Here is a 24,251-nt window from a genome sequence, read left to right on the forward strand (position 1 = left end):
CGAAACCCTGGCCGCGTTCGCCTACGACGACGATCGGTAAAGATTGGCAGAGACGCAGCGGCAATGGTGGTGGTGGCGGTGGTGGTTTTTAAATCCTTTATATTAAGTTCGCTTGCTTGCTTGCTTAGGACCGTGCAAATTTTTCGATCGTTTTTTAACCCACTTCCCGTGATCCAATCGAGCTGACATTTTCCACACAGACTCTTTGTGCGTGACAATTTTTTTAGGACAAAAATATAATATTTAATTACCAATTGCTTAATGGTGCAATGCAATCATCTGACCCATAGGTGGCAGCCATCTCAAGGCAGAGGACGAGAGGACTTTGCCGCCACGCATATAAAGGATTTATAGTGAAAAACTTTGTTTTTACTGGTTATACTTATTAACGGTGCAGTTGTTGTTGGTAAGGCAGGGCCCTGACTGTGGATTCCGGACTCAGGCGCTCTGTTTGTGTGGAGTTTGTGTGTTCTCCTCTCGGGTTTTGTTAAATTAAAACTAAACGTTTTTTTGTTTTTTATTTTACCCGGTAAGGTCCACCGAGCTATATATATAAAACTCTTTTTTTCAGAAGCGACCTGGCTACCACAAATGATATGGACATGGATAGCAGCCAAATACTCTAAACGCGTGACATTGATTTTAGATGTGGAGGGAAAACTCGGAGGACCCGGAGAAAAATCCACGCGACCACGGGAGAGAGGGAGAGACGCAAACTCCCAAATATACAGCAGCAGGCGTCAGGGTCGGGATCGAACCCACGACCTCCTGTATACCAGGCGAGATAGTCAACATCTCGCCACTGGTATACATAAGGTCGTGGGTTCGATCCCGACCCTGACGCCTGCTGATGTTGACTGGAGGCTTCCATCCGGGTTACTCCACTTTTCTCCCGAGTGCTGATGTATAAGTCGGCGAAACGTCTCAAAGCAGGACCCTCCTGCAAAAAAATAATAATCCTCCGCCTCAATGTGGCTTTTCTAAAGTAAAACGGGGGTTGTTTCGATCACCAGCCGAGAACTGTCGAGATGATGAGTTCGATATCTGGGGGATTGTTCCACCCGTGATGTATAAGCCGGGTTTCCTCGATATGTGTCCAGTTTACGGTGTTAGCCCGGGCGACCAATGTCCGACTATGGAGAGAGTCACTGACCCCGCACGGAGACAAATTTGCCCTTTGTCAACGACATCTCCCGTCGACGTAAATATTCACGTATTAGACCCAATTTGTGATCGAAAAGGGCCTTCTGAAGCGTGGTATCTGCCCAGTTACCAATGACTGCACCAGCATATTTAAAAAAAAAACACCCGTGCATCGGTTATATTATTTGGCTGTCCGTTTAAAATTCGGATCATTTCGGCTCTGGCATTGCGAATTCGTTGGTAGGATCACAACGCAAGCGACGCGGTTTGGACAACAACAACAACAAAAAAACTAAACAAACACCGCGTGTACGATCATATCTGTCCCTCCGTGGCATCAACGAGTAAATGAGACCAATCGGAGCGAGTGCAGTGGCTGCGACAGTTGACATCGCCTCTTGCGGGCCGACGACGCGCCCTGACACAGGGTGGTGCACTGCCCACTGCGACCATTCCTTCGTCTCGCGGCGAGCCGCCGACACAATGCAAGCCGACGGTGATGTGGCCGCCGTGGTTTGGAGCGGCGGTGCATTAGCGGGTATCGCCCAACTTGGCGATCGTCGGCAAAACGCCGGATGTCAACCGGGGCAGTTGGGACGACTTCTGCACGCGCACGCGCGTACGAAGTGCGTTGCGCGCGCGTGCACGTTGAACTTCTTTCGCACCGTACGTAGCCACCCGCGCTGATCGGATGGTGCCGGGGGCGGGTGTAGAACAACGAACGATACGCAAAAAGTAAAAGAAAGCGCACAAGCTCGACGCGGCGAGCGAACGAACGAACGCAATAAGAGGGCTCGACTCGGGGGGGGGGGGGCAGAAGCGCGCACGACGGAACGCGGCGGCACCGTTTTAGATTCCAAAAAACGAGGATATTTGCGTTATCGGCGGATTGACTCTGTTAATGTACGATCGTCGTCACGCACGTGGGGGGGGGGGGGGTTAAATACCATCGCGTCGCAAGATTGCGGTGGGGACGTTGAGCAGCACGAGTCACGTGTCTTGGTAGCGCGTCGTGAAGAAGTCGCCGGGGAGAATGGGGACGGGTAAAGAATGTGTCCAAACAAAGACAAAGATCCCCCGTACGGCCTTGGCAGACTGTTGGGGCAAGTGCTGTTAGCGAGCACCTGTGAAGGCCGGCACGGTACACGAGGGGGGTGGGTGGCCAGCACCACGCCCGGCCGCCTTTGTCTTCCCAGTGGCGATGTTTACACACCACGCCAGGTACTAATTTGTGGCCGAGTCGACCTAGGGGAGGCCCAGGACCGGTTCAGATAATCGTCACCGGTGGTGGCCGTGAGCGGGAATCGAACCGGAGTCGTCGAGTTCGTAGCGCAGCGCGCTAACCACTACACCACCGCTCCCCCACACACGCACATACATACGCATGTACACAAAGACAAAGATTCCTCATGGTATAGCCTCTTCGGAGAGTTGGGGCAAGTGCCGTTAGCGAGCGCACCTATGAGCGGGGTGGTGTGGCGCGCACCATGTCCGGCCGCCTTTGTCTACCCAGTGCTGCTGTTTACACACAAACACACCGCACCAGGTACTTACTGTACTCATTTAAGGCCGAGTCGACCCAGGGGAGGCCCCGGAACCAGTTCAGATCGGGAAACGGCGGGTTTGTATAATGCGGCACGCTAACCGCTACGCCACCGTTCCCCCCATATACACAAACGTATGCACACACAAAGCCACGCGCACGCATACATAAACGTACGCATATGCACACACACACATGTACACACGCACGCACACGCACGCGCGCAGGCGTGATGTACGGCCAAGAAAGTGTTTGAGAACGGGGTATATCGAAAACACGTAGCACCAAAAGATACCCGGCTCGTTTAACGCCAAAACCTTAAAAACACATCAATCACGTGCTAATATACGGTAACATAGTAATAACGTTAAAACAGCGACTACATTGAAATATACAAAAACAATATTATTAGAAGGGTAATGAAAGAGTATTGCATGATAAGGAGGATGGATAGGCGTCGTCTCACGGGGCTCTCACCGAGGTACAAACATAGCGTTCCCGGATTCTCAAAACGTCCGACCGCTTCACCACGCAACCCACGTGTGCGTGTGTGAAGTGCGTGCACACGCGTGTGTGTGTGTATACACGCGTGTGTGTATATACGCGTGTATACACACACACGTGTCATGGAGAGCGGTGGTTAGCGCTGCGCTACGAACCCGGCAGCCCGAGACCGATTCCCGCTCACGGCCGCCAACACCGGTGACGATTATGTGAACCGGTCCTGGGCCTCGCCTAGGTCGACTCAGCCTCAAATGGGTTACGTGGTGTAGCGGTGTGGAGTTAAACATCGCCGATGGGGAGGAGACAAAGGCGGTCGGGCGTGGTGCTGGCCACCCACAACCTCGTGTGCCGGCCTTCGTAGGTGCTACTCGCTAAAAGCACTTGCCCCGACAGCATGTGAAGGATATATGGGGGATCTTTATAAGTCATCACCTTGACAAAGACAAAGATCCCCATTTTAGCCTTTAAACAAAGGGCCGTTAAGGGCAAGTACTGTGAGCGAGCGCCTATGAAGGCTGAAACGGCGTACCTATGAGGGGGTGGGTGGCCAGCACCACGCCCGACCACCTTTGTCTCCCCAGTGCTGATGCTTACACACACCGCACCAGTTAAAGCTGAGTCGACCTAGGTGATGACACATACACACGCATGCACGTGAACATTTCGAACACTCCAACAACACGAAACGTAATATAATAATTTAAAAATGTGGTCAAAATTTGTTTTACGTCATTATCCGTGAGTGTTCTGCTCATTTGCCGTCAAAGGCCCGTCCCCGTTCGTGGGTGCGTGAAAGATGAGACCCCAGACTGATGGAGTTGAGATGCGCCGAGGTCCCATTTCACGACATTTCAGCACCATATCACGCGATGTCACACCGTACTTCCCCATCACACTCAATCCCACACACCATCACAATCCTACGCAATCCCACTCAATCCCACACCATCACAATCCTATTCAATCCCACTCAATCCCACTCAATCACAATCCCACTCAATCCCACACCTCTCTCCAGGCTGACTCGCCGCATCACTCGACAAAAACCGCGCCGCCCGTTAAAATCGCTTCAGCGTCGCACATCGTCGTGTTCCAAAGCAATACCATCGCCAGTGACGGCATCATCGTCGTCTTCATCGTCGTCTTCATCGTCATCATTCATATTAATAGTAGCAATACAATTCAAAGTGTGAAACATATTATTCATATATTGCAATAATACAATTAACTGGGCAGGAGGCGGGGAGGGGGGTGGGGGTCTCTGTAGCGGTGGCCACGCCGGTCGCCACGGGCCTCATCTCCTCCTGACACCTGCAGGGAGACCGAGACACACGCAGACACACACAAAGATAAAGATCCCCCGTATAGCCTTAACAGACTGTAGGGGCAAGTGCTGTTAGCGAGCACCTATGAAGTCCGGAACGGTACACGAGGGGGGTGGGTGGCCAGCACCACGCCCGACCGCCTTTATCTCCCTAGTGGCAATGTTTACACACCGCACCAGGTACTCATTTGAGGCTGAGTCGACCTAGGGGAGGCCCGGGACCGGTTCAGATAATCGTCACTGGTGTTGGCTGTGAGCGGGAATCGAACTCGGGTCGCCGGGTTCATAGTGCAGCGTGCTAACCGCTACACTACCGCAGACACACACACAGACACGCGCAGAAGTTCAACGCACACGTACATATCTAAATAAGTAAGTAAATAAATGATCATGCTGAGCACATCAAATCAATCAATTAATACCTCTCAATGCCACAATTTCCCTATCCAGAAAGGCCTCCATCGTTCTCTCCATCTCACTCTCTCACTGTGTGTGTGTGTCTGGCGTGCGTACATCTGGGTCATCGCCAATCACCACCACCACCACCAGCGTCACCTAACCCAGTGGTTCACAATATCATCGTCGTCGGCTTACATTCGCCACGCAACCAATCGTAACAAGAAGAGACATTTGTTTGGTCGAATTGGGTAAACGAACGACAAAAAACAACTCCACATTTCTGCAACGCCGCGCGTTGCACGCGGTGAACACGTGACGCGGTGAACACGTGACGCCGTTGCCCATTCATGAGAACAACGCGTCACGAAGCGGCGATCCTTCCAGAGCCACATCGCGACTCCGAAAAGCCACAGGTTCCTCACCCCGGGAGGACCCCGTGTATACCCCATGGCGCGGTTAGGGGCCATCCATTGAGTAGGTACGCACAAATGTGTCAACAACTTGATCCCTCCCCCCTCCCTGTACGCACGCGAACTTTGTACACCCCCCCCCTCCCCCGAATTCTATAGAACGGCCGATATTTAATCCACGCAGAAACGATCAAGGATTAATAATATTAACGTGTTTAAGCAAACAGATAGTCCACCACCGGACTATCTAACTCATTTGAAGGCCAATGTAGACACATTATTATCGAGGCTTCACCCCCCCCCCCCCGTTTCCTATGCGTACGTACATTGTCAATAGACCCCCCATACGCAAGCGTACGCATCTGGGTTAACCCCCTTCCATGTGTACGTACTAAAGGGATGGCCCCTTATCCGCCGCTCCGCGTTTGCCAACCCACCACTTGGGTACCGAATTTCTACTCTTTGTTTTTTTTCGGTAAAGTCACGTAGGTAAAAAAATAAAACAAATGAAAACAACTAAACAACTGCGATTTAATTGAGTTGTTTTCATTCATTTCGTTTTTTACCTACGCGACTTTACCGAAAAAACCAAAGAGCATGAATCCTTGCGGTAACGAAAACTTCAAACACCGAATTTCTCTCCGCGCCACGCCGACTCCGCTACGGCCCGGCAGGGGGCGCGAGAGACGTTCACACCGCGCGCTTTGAGAGCGGCTCATGTGCCATGCCCGACGGGGAATCCTCCAAGGCATTTGCTCTGTCCGCAGCCGTGTGCTGCGGTTCTGTCCGTGTGGTGTTCTGCGGTTCTGTCCGTGTGGTGTTCTGTGGTTCTGTCCGTGTGCTGTTCTGTGGTTCTGTCCGTGTGCTGTTCTGTGGCTCTGTCCGTGTGCTGTTCTGTGGTTCTGTCCGTGTGGTGTTCTGTGGCTCTGTCCGTGTGGTGTTCTGTGGCTCTGTCCGTGTGCTGTTCTGTGGTTCTGTCCCTGTGCTGTTTTGTGGTTCTGTCCGTGTGCTGTTCTGTGGCTCTGTCCGTGTGCTGTTCTGTGGTTCTGTCCGTGTGGTGTTCTGTGGCTCTGTCCGTGTGGTGTTCTGTGGTTCTGTCCGTGTGGTGTTCTGTGGTTCTATCCGTGTGCTGTTCTGTTGATCTGTCCGTGTGCTGTTCTCCGCCTCTGTCCGTGTGGTGTTCTGTGGTTCTGTCCGTGTGGTGTTCTGTGGTTCTGTCCGTGTGGAGTTCTGTGGTTCTGTCCGTGTGCTGTTCTCCGCCTCTGTCCGTGTGCTGTTCTTCGCCTCTGTCCGTGTGCTGTTCTTCGCCTCTGTCCGTGTGCTGTTCTTCGCCTCTGTCCGTGTGCTGTTCTCCGCCTCTGTCCGTGTGGTGTTCTGTGGTTCTGACTTCTGTGGTTCTGTCCACGTGATGTTCTGTGCTTTTGTCCACGTGATGTTCTGCGGTTTTTTCCACGTGATGTTCTGTGGTTTTGCCTTCTCCGGCTTTGTCCGCAGCAGTGTGCTCCGGCTCTGTCCGAGTGGTGTTCTGTGGCTCTGCTTTTTGCGGCTCTGTCCGCAGCAGTGTTCTGCGGTTGTGTCCGAGCGGTGTGCTGCGTGCCACGGCTGGCTTGGCACCTGTCGCGGTGCCACACACTCACCCTTGGGGCCCATGTGGTCTTGACACAGCTGGCGCCTCCTCTTCTTGCGGCGCGCTGGCACGCACTTGCACGCGTCCCTGTCGTAGACTGTGGGCACAGAACGTCTCGGAGATCAGGAAACGCCCAGTAAACATGCAACGTTGGGCCAACTTCGTGTGGCAACTTTGGGACAAGGTTGAGTTAATTCGCACGGCGGTATTCATTGGGACGGACCTGCTGGATTTCGAGCCCCGAAGCGCCGCAACGAGCACCACCGCCGGGCCGGCTGCGTGCAAGTGGGTGGGGTGACTCGTGCCGTGAGCAGGTGAGCGGGCGGGCGAGTGAGTGAGCAAGCGGACGGGTGAGTGAGTGAACGATGAGCAGATGGGTGAGTGAGTGAGCGAACAGATAGGTGAGCGAGCGAGTGAGCAGGCAGGTGAGTGAGCAGTTGAGCGGTCGGGTGAGTGAGTGAGCACGTGGGCGAGTGAGCCAGTGGATGGGTGAGTGAGCGGCCGAGCGATTACGCCAATGGATGGGCGAGTGAGTGAGCAAGAGGACGTGCGGGCAGGTGAGTGGGCGGACAGGCGAGCGAGCGGGCAAGCAGCCGGACGAGTCACTCACCCTCCAGGTCTCCGCACGCCGTCTCGGGCACGCACTCGCAGCGGCACTCCAGGTGCTCCTCCATCTTCACGAGCACCTCCTTCATGCGCAGCCTCTTGCGCGTGTACTCGATCTTGGCCACCTGCACCCGGGCCAAGCGCAGAGCACAAGGCGGCGGGTTTATTGAGCAGGCAAGCGAGCGAGCAAATCGGGCGATGTTAACCGCACAACAAAAATCCAACGCGTTGGGGTTTTTTTTCTTTTCCCTGTGCAGCCATCGGTGACCGTGCTGAGATCACCAACTCGCTATGCTTGAGAACCAGGTTTAATCACCACTTGGTCTACGTCAGCGTATGCATCTCTGTGTGACTATAGGTCTCTGTGTAAGTCTACAGGTCTCCGTGCAAGTCGATGGATCTCTGTGTGCCAGTCACTGGTGACCGAGCTTAGTCCATCAATTTGGGAACCCGGATTCGAACCCAGGCTCCTGGCGGTTGCCCGGCTCAGCGTCCCTGACCTCCAAGCCACCCCTCGCCGCCTCTGAATGCCGTGATTTATATTTGATTCTTCTTCTTGTGGCCGGGTGTCGCCGTGGGTCAGAGTGTGCGCGCGACGATCAATCAGGAGGTCGTGAAGGGGGTGGTGGGGGAAGGTCACATCTCAGTCGGGGGTCAACTCGGCTCATGATCATCATCATCGTCTTCGTCACCATCATCACCACCATCCATGGGGGGTGGGGGGGGGGGGTCACAGATCTGTCGGGGGCACGCTGCCACCCTGGCGGATAAACGCGCGCACCGCAAATGGTCCATCGGCAGGTCGTGCGTGGTGGGGGGTGAAGTGTGGGGCGGTAATCCCCACCTCTTCCCCAGACGTCCTGCCGAGCGTGGAAGAAGAGTAGGCCAAACACGCTCGACTCGAGGGGGCTCTCTCTCTCTGGAGCTTCCTACAGCGGAGAGGCCCCTTCCGCTGGCAGTAGCGCGAGCCAAGCCACTGCGGGGCTGCACCTCTACAATCCGCCCAGTAGCGGCCAGGTGCGACCAGATCTATTCTCCAACTCGTCAGATCTCCCAAGCTCAGCGGGGCTCGGCCTGTCCGCGGAAGTGCTCGATTTCAGGGATAAAGGCGGCCGCGCTCGCGGTACAGAGCGGCGGGAGATGGGAGGGGGGAGTCCTGCATCAACCCCCACGTGACGCGCCCCGCGCCACGACTGAACATTAGACAACACGTAATGAACGAACGAAGAAAAGAATGAATGGGCGGATGAAATGGGACCCTTTGGGTGTGACCACGCGGGCACCCATTGAGGACCCGGGGAATAAGGAATGAAACAGAGAGTGCTCTGTGCTGCGTGCGCGTGCGTGTGCGTGTGACGTCTGCTGGGATGCCGCGCGTGACGTCACGTGCAGACAAGCCCGGGCGATGAGTCACGTGTTGCCAAACAAGGCAACACGTGAGGTTGTCCAGAGGTGCGGAGTTTGCGGGCGAGTGAGTAATGTCGGGTGGGTGAGCGGGAGGGTGAGTGAATGATTGAGTGAGCGAGTGGGTTGGGAAACGCGCGTTGGTCAAGTGAGTAAGAGGGTGCATGGGTGAGTGAATGAGTGAGCGAGTGGTGGGGGATTGAGCGAGTGAGAGGGTGAGTGCATGGGTGAATGAGTGAGCGAGTGGGTGGGTGGGGGATTGAGTGAGTAAGTGGGGGATTGAGCGAGTGAGTGGGTGAGTGCATGGGTGAATGAGTGAGCGAATGGGTGGGGGATTGAGCGAGTTAGTGGGTGAGTGCATGTTGTGAATGTGCGAGCGAGTGGGTGGGGGTTTGAGCGAGTTAGAGGGTGAGTGGATGGGTGAATGTGCGAGCGAGGGGGTTGGTGATTGAGCGAGTGAGAGGGTGAGTGCATGGGTGAATGAGCGAGCGAGCGAGTGGGTGGGGGGTTGAGCGAGTTAGAGGGTGAGTGGATGGGTGAATGAGTGAGCGAGTGTGTGGGTGGGGGATTCAGTGAGTGAGTGGGTGAGTGGATGGGTGAATGAGTGAGCGAACGAGCGAGCGGACGAGTTGGTGAATTGAGCGACTGCCGCCTGACCCAGTGAGTGTTCGAGTGAATTGGATGGGGGGTGAGGTGGCTCTCACTCAGCTTCGTCCATCGCGATGTGTGGGAAATCGCTCGTGCCCAGCCGCGCTCTTTAACGGACCGCTCTGTCACGTGGCGTGACGTGGCGTACGCACGGATGCATTCACACGCTCTTGAAGTATTGAGTTTAGTATCGAATTCGAACAAAAAATGGCATCTTCTTGTTACTTTGTTTGCCAACCCCTGGGCCAAAACCCTCCACTCCACCAGGGTGGCAGTGCCCGCCCCCCCCCACATAGATCGGTTCTCATCTGTGACCCCACCCCCCGAGGGATGGTGATGATGATCTACTACTTCTTCTTTCGTACGACGGCTGATGTAGATGCAGAGCAAGAACGACAATTTCACGACGGAAGTGGTCAAGCCGGCAGGCGACCGCGTCGAGGAGCAGCGGACGCGCGGCCCGACTCCGTTGAGCGAGAAATCGCGACGGGTGTCCCATCGACGCGGCGACCGAACATCGACCATCGATCTCGCCGTCTCCAGAGCAGCAGCAGCAGCAGCAGCAGCGCGAGCCGCGGTGACGATGACGACGACGACGACGACGATGATCATGAGCCGAGTCGACCCCCGACTGGGATGTGAACCCCCCGCGACCTCCTGATTGATCGTCGCGCGCACACACTGACCCACGGTGACACCCGGCCACAAGAAGAAGAAGAAAATATAAATCACGGCATTCAGAAGCGACTGGGGTGGGGGGGTGGGTGGGGGGGGGGGCAGAGGTCACAGACGCGCACTCCGATTCTCAGAGATAATTACCACTGCGGTAGTGCTGCTTGTTGCTGGCCGCTTGGCGTTTTGGGCCACCGCACGAGCAAAACAACAACAGCAACAACAATCTAACGCGCGAACTTTCACGGTCGTGATTACGATTAATAATTTTTACATTTTGTGGGGAGGGGGTCGGGAGGGGAGGATGCGGGGCATCAGATCGCTGCGCGAGGAGTCACGCGCCACCGTGTGTCGTACACCTTCCACCACCCTACAAAATAAACAAAAGTGGTCAAGCGAGATCGCCTCGCGTTCTAGAAATGGCCTGATGACGACGATAATGACGATGATGACGATGACAACGACGATGACGGCGCGATGATGATGACGATGATTACGACGATGATTACGACGATGATGGCGTTGCTGGTGGTTGTCACCATCAATCGAAACGTCCGTATCAGCCTTTTTGTTGTTGTTGTTGTTCTTGATGACCCGTTGCGTATCCAGGGGGGTCACGAGACAGAGAGAAACATCGAATAATTTACTTGTGCGGTGTGGCCTCAACCAAAAACCACGAGTCTACTTACGAGTCAAACACAAACCTTAAGTGAATTCTTGCAACAACAAAAACACGCGCATTTGGTGCTCAACCCTGAGCCAGTGGTGGAAATTCCACATTCCTATAGCAGGAGTGGAGCTGGGAGCGGGGGGGGGGGTGAGTCTCTCTATAGGACAACCACGAGGGTGGTGTTCATAATATCTTTGGTACCAACTCCTCCGGAGGGACGAAGGGCAGAGTCTTAGCGTGACCGCGGCCAGGATTCGAGTAGCTCTCAACCGCCCCGATCGCGATGCCGCTCAACCTCGGGCCGCTCAGCCCGGCCCCGCGTGAGACGCCGGCGAGGAGACGCGCGACCCCCTGGCCCCGTCACGTGTCGACTCGACGACCCTCGTCCTAGGCCGCATCATCATCGTCATCGTCACGATCATCCGCCGCACAAACCACAAGCGGGCAAAAGATGCGCGGACGATGCCCCGATGCGCAAGATGGAGGACTTAAAACCGCTCGGTGGTGACCCATCGTCGTGGTGGGTCATCCGCGACACGACGCAGAACGACGCAATGCGACCCCCGATCCCCGGAGCGCGACATCGCGGCGTCGATGCGCTCCGCTGGTCTCCTGACGCGGCCGTCTGGGCTTGACCAACTTACAATGTCAAATTGTAGTCGTTGCTCTGCATCTACGAAAGAATGAAGAATAAGAATAATAAGAAGAAGAACGGTCCCTCGCAGCGTTACAACAGCGGCTGCCCACACAGCTGCTGCTGCTGGCTTCAGGACTTTTAACAGAAACGTGGAGGGAGGGGTAATAATGAATGAATTACACATGAATTAATTGATTGATATCAAGCGCCCTGCCACACACGCACACGAGCCCAGCACGCGGCTGGCACCCACCCACGATGCCTGTCTGTGAGGCGAAGAGGCTTCCGGGCAGAGTGGTGAATCGTCTTTTGTCCTCGCTGTTGGTACGGCAACGGGCAGCATGGCACGACAGAAATGCCCCAGCACTCCCAACCCACCCACCCGGCCTCGCAGCCATCCCTCTCACCCTGCTCCCAACCATCCACCCACCCACCAACCCAGCCAGCTGGTGATCTAGCCAACGACCCAGCCACCCACCCAGCCAGCGACTCACCCACCCAGTCTCCCACCCTGCTCCCAACCACCCACCCACCAACCCAGCCAGCTGCTGATCTAGCCAACGACCCAGCCACCCACCCAGCCTCTCAACCATCCCTCCCACCCTGTCCCAACCAACCCACCCACCAACCCAGCGACCCACCTCACCCACCAACTCACCCACCCAGCCTCCCAGCCATCCCTCCCACCATGCTCCCAACCACCCAGCAACCCACCCACCCAGCCACCTCACCCAGCCACCCACTCACCCAGCGACCCACCTCACCCACCAACTCACCCACCTAGCCTCCCAGCCATCCCTCCCACCGTGCTTCCAACCACCCAGCAACCCACCCATCCAGCTACCTCACCCAGCCACCCACCCACCCAGCGACCCACCTCACCCAGCGACCCACCCACCCAGCCTCCCAGCCATCCCTCCCACCCTGTCCCAACCAACCCACCCACCAACCCAGCCAGCTGCTGATCTAGCCAACGACCCAGCCACCCACCCACACCCAGCCACCTCACCCAGCAACTCACCCACCCAACCACCAGTCCAGCCAGCTGCTCATCTCGCCCGACGTAAGGCACTACCACTACAGTTCGCCTATCCATAATAATACTTATTCTATATTATTTGAACGTATATGAACGTAATGCAATTAACGGGTAAAATGAAAAAATGTGGCGATATTGATTTGGCCGGGCGTCAAAATAAATCCCAGGACAGCGCTCCGGACTGTTCCGGACTGTACCGGAATATTCCGGACTGTTCCGGACTGCTCCGGCTGAGATTAAGCAACCGACAGTACCGCGCAAACCGTAAAAAAAAAAACGACGCCTGCGGATGCAATGGATTACCGTCATTTGGGGGCCAGGATTAGATTCAGGAATCGGTCTCGTGAGCTTTAGGTCGTCTCGTTTTTTTTGCGAGAGGGAGGGGGGGCCTTCTCGTTGGTATTGTTTCTTGCTTTTCTTGTTTTTATTTTTCCCGTGCTCTTTCCTGGAGTTTTTGAACCACTCCGCCGGCCTACGTACAAATGCAGGATACCGTGTCACGCACGTCGCCTTTTTTGAACGAATCGCTCAGTGATCGATCTTTACGCCGCCACCGCCGCGGGTTTGACGCGGCTGTCGTGAGCACAGCGCAAGCCACGGGAGTTGCCAACTACCGAGTGCGCAGGCGGTGCAATTGCCACTGGCACCCACGAGAGTGGTCCAGGCGCTGGGCTACGGAGATGGGAGGGCGGGGGTGCGGAGAGATTGGACAGGAGGGGGCCCAAATAGTTGTATTTCTTGCACCAGGGCCCATGACAACGACACTAATCCAAGAGCATCCGTTTGAAAGTTTTATTTGATAAATCAGTTCCCTGCTACAGATCCACGAGCCTCTCTCTCCCTCTCTCTCTGTCTCCCTCCCTCTTGTTAGCCACCCTAAAGGCAGAACTGGCACCGCGCACTCACTCGCTCACGCCCGCTCACAGAAGTGTTCCTGGGCGACCCGCAGGCACGAACATTCCAGGGGACATTCCCGCCGTGACATTCCCGACTCCGCATGAGACCGACCTACGACGTCCCACCAATCATTCCGTACCCCCCTCCCCTACCCTCTCAGTCACCTCTCCCCTACTACGTGTGTGGTCTCACGCAATTATACTATCACTTTTTAAAATAATATAGCAAATGTACTTATTTACTATTTTACTAACTTTTTTTTTACCACGTAAGCCCCACTGAGCTGTAAAGCTTTTTTTTCAGAAGCAGCCTGGCTATCACAAATCATAGCTCAACGAAGTGGCTTATCGCGTGGAAATTTATAGCAGCCCAATACTGATTCTAAATGTGGAGGGGAAAACCGGAGGAACCAGAGGACCCGGAGACAATCCACGCAACCACGGGGAGAACACGCAAACTCCAAATACACAGCAGGCGTCAGGGTTGGGATGGAACCCACGACCTCCTGTATACCAGGCGAGGTAGTTAACATCTCGTCACCAGGAGAGCCATAGGGCTCATTTTCAGGTGGGTCCTGCCGCATTGTTTTTTTTTACTTTAAGATGTTTGCAGCCAATTAATTACCAGCTGTATATTTATTATACAAGCGTTGGAGGAAACCGGGGCACTTGGGAGAAAACCCCACTCCTTGCGCGAAGGGGACGGCAGCAGCACGCCATCCCCTTACAGATGGAAACAGATGGCGATCAGTCCACTTCTCTCTACCGCCTTCTCCTGGCGAGCCAGAATATGGCACTGCCTCCACGCCCGCCACTGGAAGAGAGGGGAGTATCACAACCGTCTGTGCGATGATCCACCGACCTCTCGCTGCTGCCTGCACAGCAGTGCTAGATTAGAGGCAGCCACATGCAGCAGCGTAGCCGCCGCCGCCGCCACCGCCGCCGCCGTGCGGCAACGTGGCGACCATCGTGGCAATTTCACGCGTTTGCCGGCGTCTCGCAACCGGGATTACGATTCGACGTTGATTTTTGGGGTCCGATCACTCCGAATAAAAACGCGCGTTTTTCCGAAACCTTTCAGATGATCAAGGGGAGGAGGGGGGGAAGGAAGAAAAAGAAAAAAATTGTTTCCGAATATTCCGAAAGTGTGACGTCACCGGAAGTGACATCACTCACTTACATTGACGACACTTCCGTGATTTTCTTTTTGGGTGTCCTGCCACAGGTGGCGGCCCGCGTGGCATCGGGCTGACGACGCGCTTACGCGGTCGCGTCTCGTAACAACGACCCCAAGTGTTGGAGAGAAATCCCGGGAATAAAATCCTTCACATCGCGTCGTAAACAAAAATCCACACGCGAAACCCGGTGGCTTCCGCATCACGCTCGGTGTCGCGTCGCCGCCTTCAAACCGAGCTCTCCCTCCCCACCACGACCTTCGAGAAGTAAAATCACGCGACGACAAAAAAGGGGGTCCCAACGCCGCCACCAACGACGGCGACGCTCTTGCAGATTAAATCGGTGGCCCTTGATCGGCGTCAGTCGAGGGAGACGCCCGGACCATGGTCCCTCGCCTCCTTTGTCCCCTCTCGTCGAAGCGCGGTTTAAGATTTGATTATTTTTCGTTTCAATTTTTTTTCCCCCCGCGTAATCTTCCTTTGATTTTGTTGTCGTCGTCGTCGCCGCTGATTGGGAAATAGTGGCACCCACGCAGGTAGAAAAAGATAGAGGGGGATATTTTTGGCTCCCTTTGAAAAGAAAAGGGATTGCAGGGGCTGACTACCCCGAATGTTTATCTGCCACCACTGTGTACGCGATGCCGAGTACGCGACGCCGCGCACAGCAGGGGGATACACAGCTGGTGCATCTGCCAGTCATCTCTCAGTCAGTCAACCCATGGTACCTCGCGTCTGTGCCGTGACCTCGGCGAGCCTTTGACACTTCACGTGGCCTCAAAACTGCACCTGGCCTGGCACAGTTGCCGTGGTGACGTCGCCGCCACTTCGTGGAGAATGACGGCTGTTGTCGTTGCATGCGCGGAACGGTGTACACAAAGACAAAGATCCCCCGTATAGCCTTAACAGACTGTAGGGGCAAGTGCTGTTAGCGAGCACCTATGAAGGGCCGGAACGGTACACGAACGAGGGGGTGGGTGGCCAGCACCACGCCTGACCGCCTTTGGCTCCCCAGTGGCGATGTTTACACACCGCACCAGGTACTCATTTAAGGCTGAGTCGACCTAGGGGAGGCCCAGGACCGGTTCAGATAATCGTCACTGGTGTTAGCTGTGAGCGGGAATCGAACCCGGGTCGCCAGGTTCATAGCGCAGCGCGCTAACCGCTACACTACCGCTCCCCACGGTGTACACACGCACGCACGCACACACGTGCGGGCACACACAGAGGAGGGGGGGCCCACCTTGAGCTGGCGCGTGTGGATGCGCGACGGCGTGCAGCGCCGCGCCGCCGTGTTGCAGCAGCCCGAACAGCGCGGGAGCTCCACGCAGCCCGGCCACAGCATGAAGTTGGCGGAGGAGGTGTCCAGCAGCGCTCGCGGGATCTCCACACTCGCGTTGCGCGGCTTGCACGCCGCGATCTGGGCCTCCTCTACGCGCGGGTGAGTGGGTTGGTGGGTGGGTGGGTGGGTGAGTTGGTTGGTGGGTGGGTGAGTGGGTGAGTGGGTGAGTGGATGGATTGTGAGTGGGTAGGTCGATGTGAGTGTGTGAGGAGTGGGTGGATGGATGGGTGGATGAGTTGGTTGGTGAGTGGGTGAGTGGATGGATTTGTGAGTGGGTAGGTCGATGTGAGTGGGTAAGGAGTGGGTGGGTGGATGGATGGGTGGATGAGTTGGTTGGTGGGTGAGTGGGTGGGTGAGTGGGTGAGTGGATGGATTTGTGAGTGGGTAGGTCGTTGTGAGTGGGTGAGGAGTGGGTGGGTGGATGGATGGGTGGATGAGTTGGTTGGTGGGTGAGTGGATGGATTTGTGAGTGGGTAGGTCGATGTGAGTGGGTGAGGAGTGGGTGGATGGATGGATGGGTGGATGAGTTGGTTGGTGATTTAATTGGTGGGCGAGTGAGGAGTGAGTGGGTGAGTGGATTGGTGAGTGAGTCGGTGAGTAGGTGAGTGTGTGCGTGAGTGAGTGATTTGAGTGTGCGAGTGCACAGGAGACAAAAAAACACGATCAAACTCAGCGCTTATAGATGCACACGTTGGGCTTATGATGTAGAATGTCGGGACCAGGTCTTGTTAGCTAGAACCCTACGAGCCCAGGTCGTGGTGCTGGTAGCACACCACGTGCGAACCACGACGCCACCGCTCCCCGCACAAAGATGCACAGATCCCCCCGTGTAGCCTCAACACACTGTTGGGGCAAGTGCTGTTAGCGAGCAGCGCCTACATGGAAGGGTGGGTGGCTAACACCACGCCCGGCCGCCTTTGTCTCCCCAGTACTGATATTTGTGTAAACACACACGGGTACACCCTTTGCTCGTCAATGCAAATCCTCGTCCTCATCCATACAGAGGTGAGTGCGTGCGAGCAGGTGCAGGTGTGCAGGTGCGCGTGTGTGCGTGTGTGCGAGCATCTCACCTGGGCTGTCCCTGCTCCGTGTGTGCGATACGCTCCTCGGTCGCAGGATGCTCTCCGACGAGTAGTACTCTGGGTAGAATGTCATCAACAAGGCGCGCGTTAATTTGCATAGCAGGAGGAACAATCGATAGGTCAACATGCGTTAAGACAAAGGTGTGTTGCCACTACCCCACCCCCATCCCTCCTCCCCCGTGTAGCCACGTAAGACCGGACATCTGTGAACAAGAGTTTCATTGCTCGTCGGATTCCTCCAGTATGAATACAATATTCTGATTCTGAAGGCTGTCAAGGGGAGGGCAGTTCGTGACCACCTACTAAGGTCAAGCATGGGTGTTGTGCAGTGGCCAGCAGTCATCATTTACGCCAAACCAACCCAGGGGAGGCCCACGTCCAGGCCAATGCGCGGACGCAATTTTCTCCCGATGCGCGTCGTGGAGGTGGACAGCACGACAACACGGCGTTAGACGCACGCACGCACGCAACGGTGATCCGCAGCAGTATTTGTCAGTCTTCTTGGTTCTTTCGGTAAAGTCACGTAGAAGGGAAATAATAAAATAATAATAAAACATAATCAAATAATAAAACAGAATAAAATAATTCTCACGACGTTTCGGCCACAACGCAAGCAGCCGTCCTCAGGTGAAGACCAGGTCTGTCGGGGAGACAGCGTCTGAATGAAACACCTCCACGCTTAAATAGACGCTCCAAGCGTGGTGGTGTTTCATTCAGACGCTGTCTCCCCGACAGACCTGGTCTTCACCTGAGGACGGCTGCTTGCGTTGTGGCCGAAACGTCGTGAGAATAATTTTATTATGTTTTATTTTTATTATTTTATTATTTCCCTTCTTCGTGACTTTACCGAAAGAACCAAGAAGATGAATCCCTGCAGTCACGAAAGCTTTACATCGAAATGTATTTGTCAGTCAGCAGCCAAAGTCAAGGCAGAGTGATCTCCTGCTCAAATGAGCATTGAGGTAATGGTACTCATCTAATTACTCACAGCACTGAGCCTCTGGTGGAAATTCCACAGTCATATGACGGGGGCAAGTACATCCACAAAATAACTAACGTTTATACTTCCCCCTTCCCACACACACACAAAGTATAGTATTTATTTTATCGACCCATTAAGGATGATGGGCTGAGTCAACCCCCCAACCAGGAGTTGAACTCCTGACCTTCCGATTGCGAGCCGCTCGCTCCACCGCCGAGCCACCACCTGGCCGGTGAGGCGGTTGGGGACACTTGCAGCAGCACTTGTACCAGGCTAGGTGCACTTTGAGGCCATAAGGCTTGGCAAAAAATCACGAGCAGGAGGCCACAAGGGCTGAGGCAAGCGCGGACGTACAAAGGCAAAGACACACACGACATCAACAAAGACAAAGATCCCCCGTATAGCTTTAACAGACTGTTGGGGCAAGTGCTGTTAGCGAGCACCTATGAAGGCCGACACGGCACAAGAGCTGGTGGGTGACCACCACCATGCCCGGCCACCTTTGTATCCCGAGTGGCGATGTTTACACACCGCACCAGGTTCCCGTTTGAGGCTGAGTCGACCTAGGGGGAAACCCAGGACCGGTTCAGATAATCGCCACCGTGAGGGGGAATCGAACTCGGGTCGCCGGGTTCGTAGCGCAGCGCGCTAACACCTGCACTGCCGTGCCCCTCAACACACACGCACACACGACTCCACACAAACATACACGGGCACACAGATACAAACTTCGTAGTTATTCTGTTCATAAAACCATTTTATGGTTCCTGGACAGAGAGTCCCAGGTTTTTACTGCCGGTGTGGCAACGCTGGGTCACTGCGATGGTCCACATCAGCCTTGACCACTACAAACACGGGTCAGAGGTCACGCGTATCTAAATGTGGGCGATGGAATAAATAATTAAACAACGCACGTCAAATTCTCACCGTCTGTCCCACCGCATTAAAAATAAAGTCAACAAAAAGGCACACGTGCTTTTTTTTTTTGACACATCCCATCAGCCGCACGGCTTTTCCCGGAACGAGTAATTTCGGTGGCGTCAGTTCAACGCAAACACAAACCTCCGCACCAATCTCGCATATTTCTCAGTTTCGCGTCAGCAACCCAGGGCTTGCTTAAGACAAACAGCTCGGCGCAGACACACACACAGTGCACAGTGAGACAGAGAGAGGCAAGGGAGACGCAAGACAGATGCAAAGAGAGACAAAGGCGTGCAGCAAGAAGCCAGACAGATAATGTCGGGGGCTGTGGAATAGGCGGTCCTACTCTGCGTGTCTTACACACACACACGTGACGGGCACAATCCCGTGCCGGGCCCGACTCTGCGTGGCCGCTGTGTTCTCACGGCAAGGGGTCTAATCAAGAGCGCTTCGCGGCTGTGGTCAATAGGGCAACTGACCGAGCCCGGGGGGCAGTGACCACGCCATGTGTCTGCCCATCTCTACCCGACCAGGACTCGTCGCTTTGACCATCCGCCTACGGGAGCCCCCCCCCGCCCCCCCACATCGCCCCGCATCTTCCAAGTGAAGCGGCGACGAGCGTTGATCGAGCGGGGTAGTGGGGGCGAGCTCTGCCCCCCCCCCCCACACATCTGCTTGGTGTGGGGGGGGGGGCAGTGGCGGATCCAGAGGCAGGGGGGGGGTGCAGTGTCGGGTGATCACAGAAGCACAAGTAAGCTACATGTGTAGTAGCTACATGTGTAGTAGCTACATATGTAGTAGCTACTACTACATGTGTAGTAGCTACATGTGTAGTAGCTACATGTGTAGTAGCTACATGTGTAGTAGCTACATATGTAGTAGCTACTACTACATCTGAAGTAGCTACGGCCCCGCACTTTCAAGGGCCCCGCGCTAAATGCTTTCAAGCTTTCAATTCCGGTTCAGCGATTTTGCACTTGCTCTATTACTATAGTACTACACTGCCTTCAACTTTTATGAACGACCGGGTGATTAAGGTTAGCTATTTGGCGTATTATCTGGCTGTTTAACAAATCTAAAAATACAATTACTTTACTATGCAAGTTAAAAATGTGTGTGTTTTAATATTTATCTAGGGCCCCTTTATAACATATGCTACAGGCCCCGCACGAGCTTAGTCCGGCACTGGGGGGGGGGGGGGGGTGTGGGTACCCCCCCCACCCGCCATCCCTCCCCGGCCCCCTTGAGACCCCGATAATTGGCATCGATCGTATTGATCATTATTAGAGAAAATACATGGAGTGTTGTTTTGTAGGAATGTATAAATGTCGGGCCCTCATTTATAATCTTAACATTTCAGGAGCGCCCCCACCTCTACCCCCCCCCCTACCCCCCCCCCTCTCCTTGGCAAGTTTTGAGTTCAGTGCAGCAGAGTCGGTCGCTCCACGTTGCAGTCCTGGTCAGACGCGGACCTTCCCATCAGACTAGACAAAGATGCCCCGCGTAGCCTTAACAGACTGCTGGGGCAAGTGCTGCTAGCGAGTGGCGCCTCTGATGGCCGAAACGTCACACGAGGTGGGAGGGGGGGGTATGATGAGTGTTTCCATGATAACGCCCGGCCGCCTTTGTCTCCCCAGGCCGAGTCGATCTAGGGGAGGACCAGCACCGGTTGAGATCAATCGTCAGTGGGTGTTGGTGGCCGCGAGCGGGAATCGAACTCTGATCGCCGGGTTCGTAGCGCGGCGCGCTCACCGCTAATCGCTGCGCCACCGCTCTGCGCTCACCGCTCTGCGCTCACCGCTACGCTGCCGCTAATCGCTGCGCCACCGCTCCGCACGCACGCACAGACACACACACACGGGTTTTTTTCAGAGCATAGCACCCCACCCCACCCCCCGGAACGGAATGCGGCGATGTCGTTGGCAGCTACGCGTGAAAGCGACGCGAAAATTTCCATTAAAGAATAAAATAAAGAATCGGGGAGCGAATGCAAGTGAAGCGTTACATAACGGGTGAAGTGTCCCACTCCGCGACCGATCATCGTGTAACGTAACCAACCCCCCCCTCGCCCCACCACCTCGGGGCCCAGGGCTGACATCCGACCCCCAACGCAAATATTCATCTCCCCGTCGTCCCAGCCGAAGATGGGTTCATTCCGAGTCGAACCTAGGGCCCAGTGACATTACAGGGAGGGAGGGAGGTGATGGGAGGGGGGGAGAGAGGGCCTCTTGCCTGAAAAGCATTCGGGGCAGCTTCATCAGCGCCGGGTTCGAGACAGATTTGGCCCCTGCTGATGAAACCCTACGCGCCGAAATCGCCCCAGTACCGTCGTTAAACACGCTCACTCGCACGGGAGGAGGGGGGGGGTCCGTTGCCATGCGGCTGATGGGATGTGTTAAATCCTACTTTTATTGCACTATTTTGATTTTTTGTTGAATTTTTTTAAAGCGTTACATTTAGCAATTTGTCGAGACAATTACGAAACGTCGCGACTCAACAACGCCCTCCTCCTCCTGAACAACGCTCTTACGACTCAGTGAGGCTGTTGCCGTTATCGTTGTTATTGTTATTAATGCACGTGGACCTTCACCGCGGGCTCAAGGCCACGGATATGAAGAAGATGATGATGGTGGCGATGGTGGCGGCGGCGGCGTTGAATATTCTAGGCATCTCTGTGCATCCTGCTCGGAAAGCGGCCGAGTCAGTCGGTGGAAGGCGGTCATAATCCATACATTCCAAAACTACCGCTCCGTTTTGTTTCAGTTCCAAAGGTCGTATTTGTTAAGTATGTACTGTAGCTTACAAAGACAAAGATCCCCTCCCCCCCCACCTCCACCGTATAGCCTTCGCAGTCTGTTGGGGCAAGTGCTGTTAACGAGCGCCTGTGAGGGCCTGGCACGGCACACGAGGGGATGGTTCGCCCCAACAGTCTGTCACGGCTCTAACGGGGGGGGGGGGGTCTTTGCCTTCGATGTGGCCCGCGTGATGTCGGGTTCCTAATCCACGAGACGGATTCTCGGGAGAGTCCAGGTTATGAATCCCGGTTCCTGGCAGTGACGAGTTTCGAGCGGCAGGGCGCCGTTGCAGAAGTTCGCGTGGTTCGAAACCCAGCGGCCGCCCCGGTTAATACCCTTCCACGGTATCTTGGCCAGCGTGTAAGAGGAGGCGACCGGAATTGGAAGAGTAGGCCAAAACAGTAGAGTGTGGGATGGGCAGAGCGGGGAGGGGTACTCCCCACCTCTTCCAAGACGTCTGGCCAGCGTGGAAGAGTAGGCCAAACATCTCTCACTCTTTTTTCGATTTAAAGCTTTCGTGACTGCAGGGATTCATCTTCTTGGTTTTTTCGGTAAAGTCACGTAGAATGGAAATAATAAAAATAAAACATAATACAATAAATAATTATGCAACATAATAAAATAACTATTTTTTGCTTTATTTTTATTATTTTATTATTTCCATTCTACGTGACTTTACCGAAAGAACCAAGCAGATTAATCTCTCACTCTTTCTCTAGAGCTTCCTCCTCCTCCTCTAAGTGGGCATCCCCTTCTACCAGCAGTGGGGCGAGCCAAGCGACTGCAGGGCTGCGCCCTTGTGCCACCGCTATCGATGGCACGGAACCATGCGTGCCACCCCCCGTGGAAGAGCGGCGGTGATGCGGTCAGCGCTACGCCGCGCTACGAAGCCGGCGAACTCGGGAGTTCGATTCCCACTCAAGGCCGACAAAACGGTGACGGATTATCTCCGAGACGGTCCTGGGCCTCCTCCCCTAGGTCGGCTCAGCCTCAAATGAGTGCCCGGCGCGGTGCTGTGGTAAACATCGCCACTGGGGGAGACAAAGGCGGCCGGGCGTGGTGTTGGCCCACCCACCCCCCCCTCCTCGTGTGCCGTGCCGACCCTTCATAGGTGCTGCTACTCGCTCGCAGCACTTGCCCCAACGCTCTGTTGAAGGCTATGCGGGGGATCTTTGCCTTCGCGTATGATCATCAGCCGAAACGTTTTGTTTTTATTTTATTTTCTAGAAATGCTTTTCAAAACTCGACGCAATAAAACCCCACGCTAGCGGAGGGCGAGGGATCGTGCAAATCGTTGGACTTTGATGAAAATAAAACTGCGGGGTTTTTTTTGCCCACGCACGCAAGCACCACCCCCCATATTCCACAAAATCTCTACGAGATAAAGGCAAAGGCCCCCCCCCCTCCCCTCACCACCACCATCATCATTGTTGTTACGACCATCATCATCATCACCATCGTCGTCGTTGTCATCACTATCATCATTATCATCATCACCATCATCACCACCATCATCATCGTCACCACCATCATCATCGTCACCACCATCATCATCGTCATCATCGTCGTCGTCGTCACCGCCACCATCATCACCATCGTCACCATCATCATCATCGTCGTCACCATCATCATCGTCATCATCGCCATCATCGTCATCGTCCAATGGGATCGCGGCTGTATGAGAATGTCTCGTTTGTCACCGATTTGGGGGGGGGGGGGGGCTTATCGATGTAGACACTCGGCCAAATCGGTCAAACGAATCCTCAGAGGCAAACAACCCCACGACTTGCTACCGATGACACCGCCACATGCGCGCTTTGAGGCATTGCGCGAGTTTGCGCCGTAGAAAACCGAGCTATTATATTATTTTATTTGTATTTTTTCGTGTGTGTGTGTGATTGGGGGAATCCCTCGATCTGTAGGAGTCATCATCAGCAGCATCATCAGCAGCAGCGGATGACTTTTCTTCGTTGCTGGAGTTAACCATCATCCGCGCCTCCGATTAGCACGGTTGGCTACTGTACGGTGCGTACGAAGTTCACCGTACACGTCCAGACATAATACATACACACGAAGGCGGTGGTCGCTTAGACAATGTGGCCACTGCCATTGTTAGAGCCGAGCTGGAAATATGGGCTCTGTCTCTCCGTCTCGGTCTCTCTGTCTCTCCGTCTCTGTCTCTCAGTCTCTGTCTCTCAGTCTCTGTGTCTCTCCGTCTCTGTGTCTCTCCGTCTGTCTGTCTTAGTCTCTCTGCGCGCCGCGCGCCCCACGAATCCATTCACTGGGCCGTGGCGTTTTTGTAAACTTCGCTCGGGGGTGGTGGTGGGCGGGGGGGTTGGGTGGTGGTTTGGTGCGGTACAAGCGGCCCATTGTGGTGGGCAAGCCCGCCGCCACTGCCCCCGTTGTTGTTGCTGCTGCTCCTTTGCCGGTTTGTT

The 24,251-nt window shown here is 54.9% G+C and overlaps 1 protein-coding gene across 2 annotated transcripts in view; it reads right to left on the bottom strand.

Annotated features, from left to right (window-relative positions):
* Positions 1-3,512: 3,512 nt before the first annotated feature.
* Positions 3,513-24,251, bottom strand: part of LOC133346238 (platelet-derived growth factor subunit A-like) — a 46,354-nt gene continuing 25,615 nt past the window's right edge. Inside the window, exons 3-7 of one of the 2 annotated variants that reach the window (XM_061557781.1) lie at positions 17,107-17,175; positions 15,938-16,125; positions 7,561-7,681; positions 6,961-7,047; positions 3,513-4,501 (exon numbers count right to left, since the gene is read on the bottom strand). In XM_061557781.1, coding sequence (XP_061413765.1) covers positions 4,485-4,501; positions 6,961-7,047; positions 7,561-7,681; positions 15,938-16,125; positions 17,107-17,175 — 482 coding nt within the window. In that variant the 3' untranslated portion in view covers positions 3,513-4,484. Of the gene's footprint in view, positions 4,502-5,898; positions 7,048-7,560; positions 7,682-15,937; positions 16,126-17,106; positions 17,176-24,251 lie in introns of those variants that run through there. The other variant, XM_061557780.1, reaches the window with a different exon arrangement.

This window comes from Lethenteron reissneri, chromosome 3 (assembly GCF_015708825.2).
Source record: "Lethenteron reissneri isolate LAM-NWPU_2019-01 chromosome 3, ASM1570882v1, whole genome shotgun sequence".
Taxonomy (NCBI): Eukaryota; Metazoa; Chordata; class Hyperoartia; order Petromyzontiformes; family Petromyzontidae; genus Lethenteron; species Lethenteron reissneri.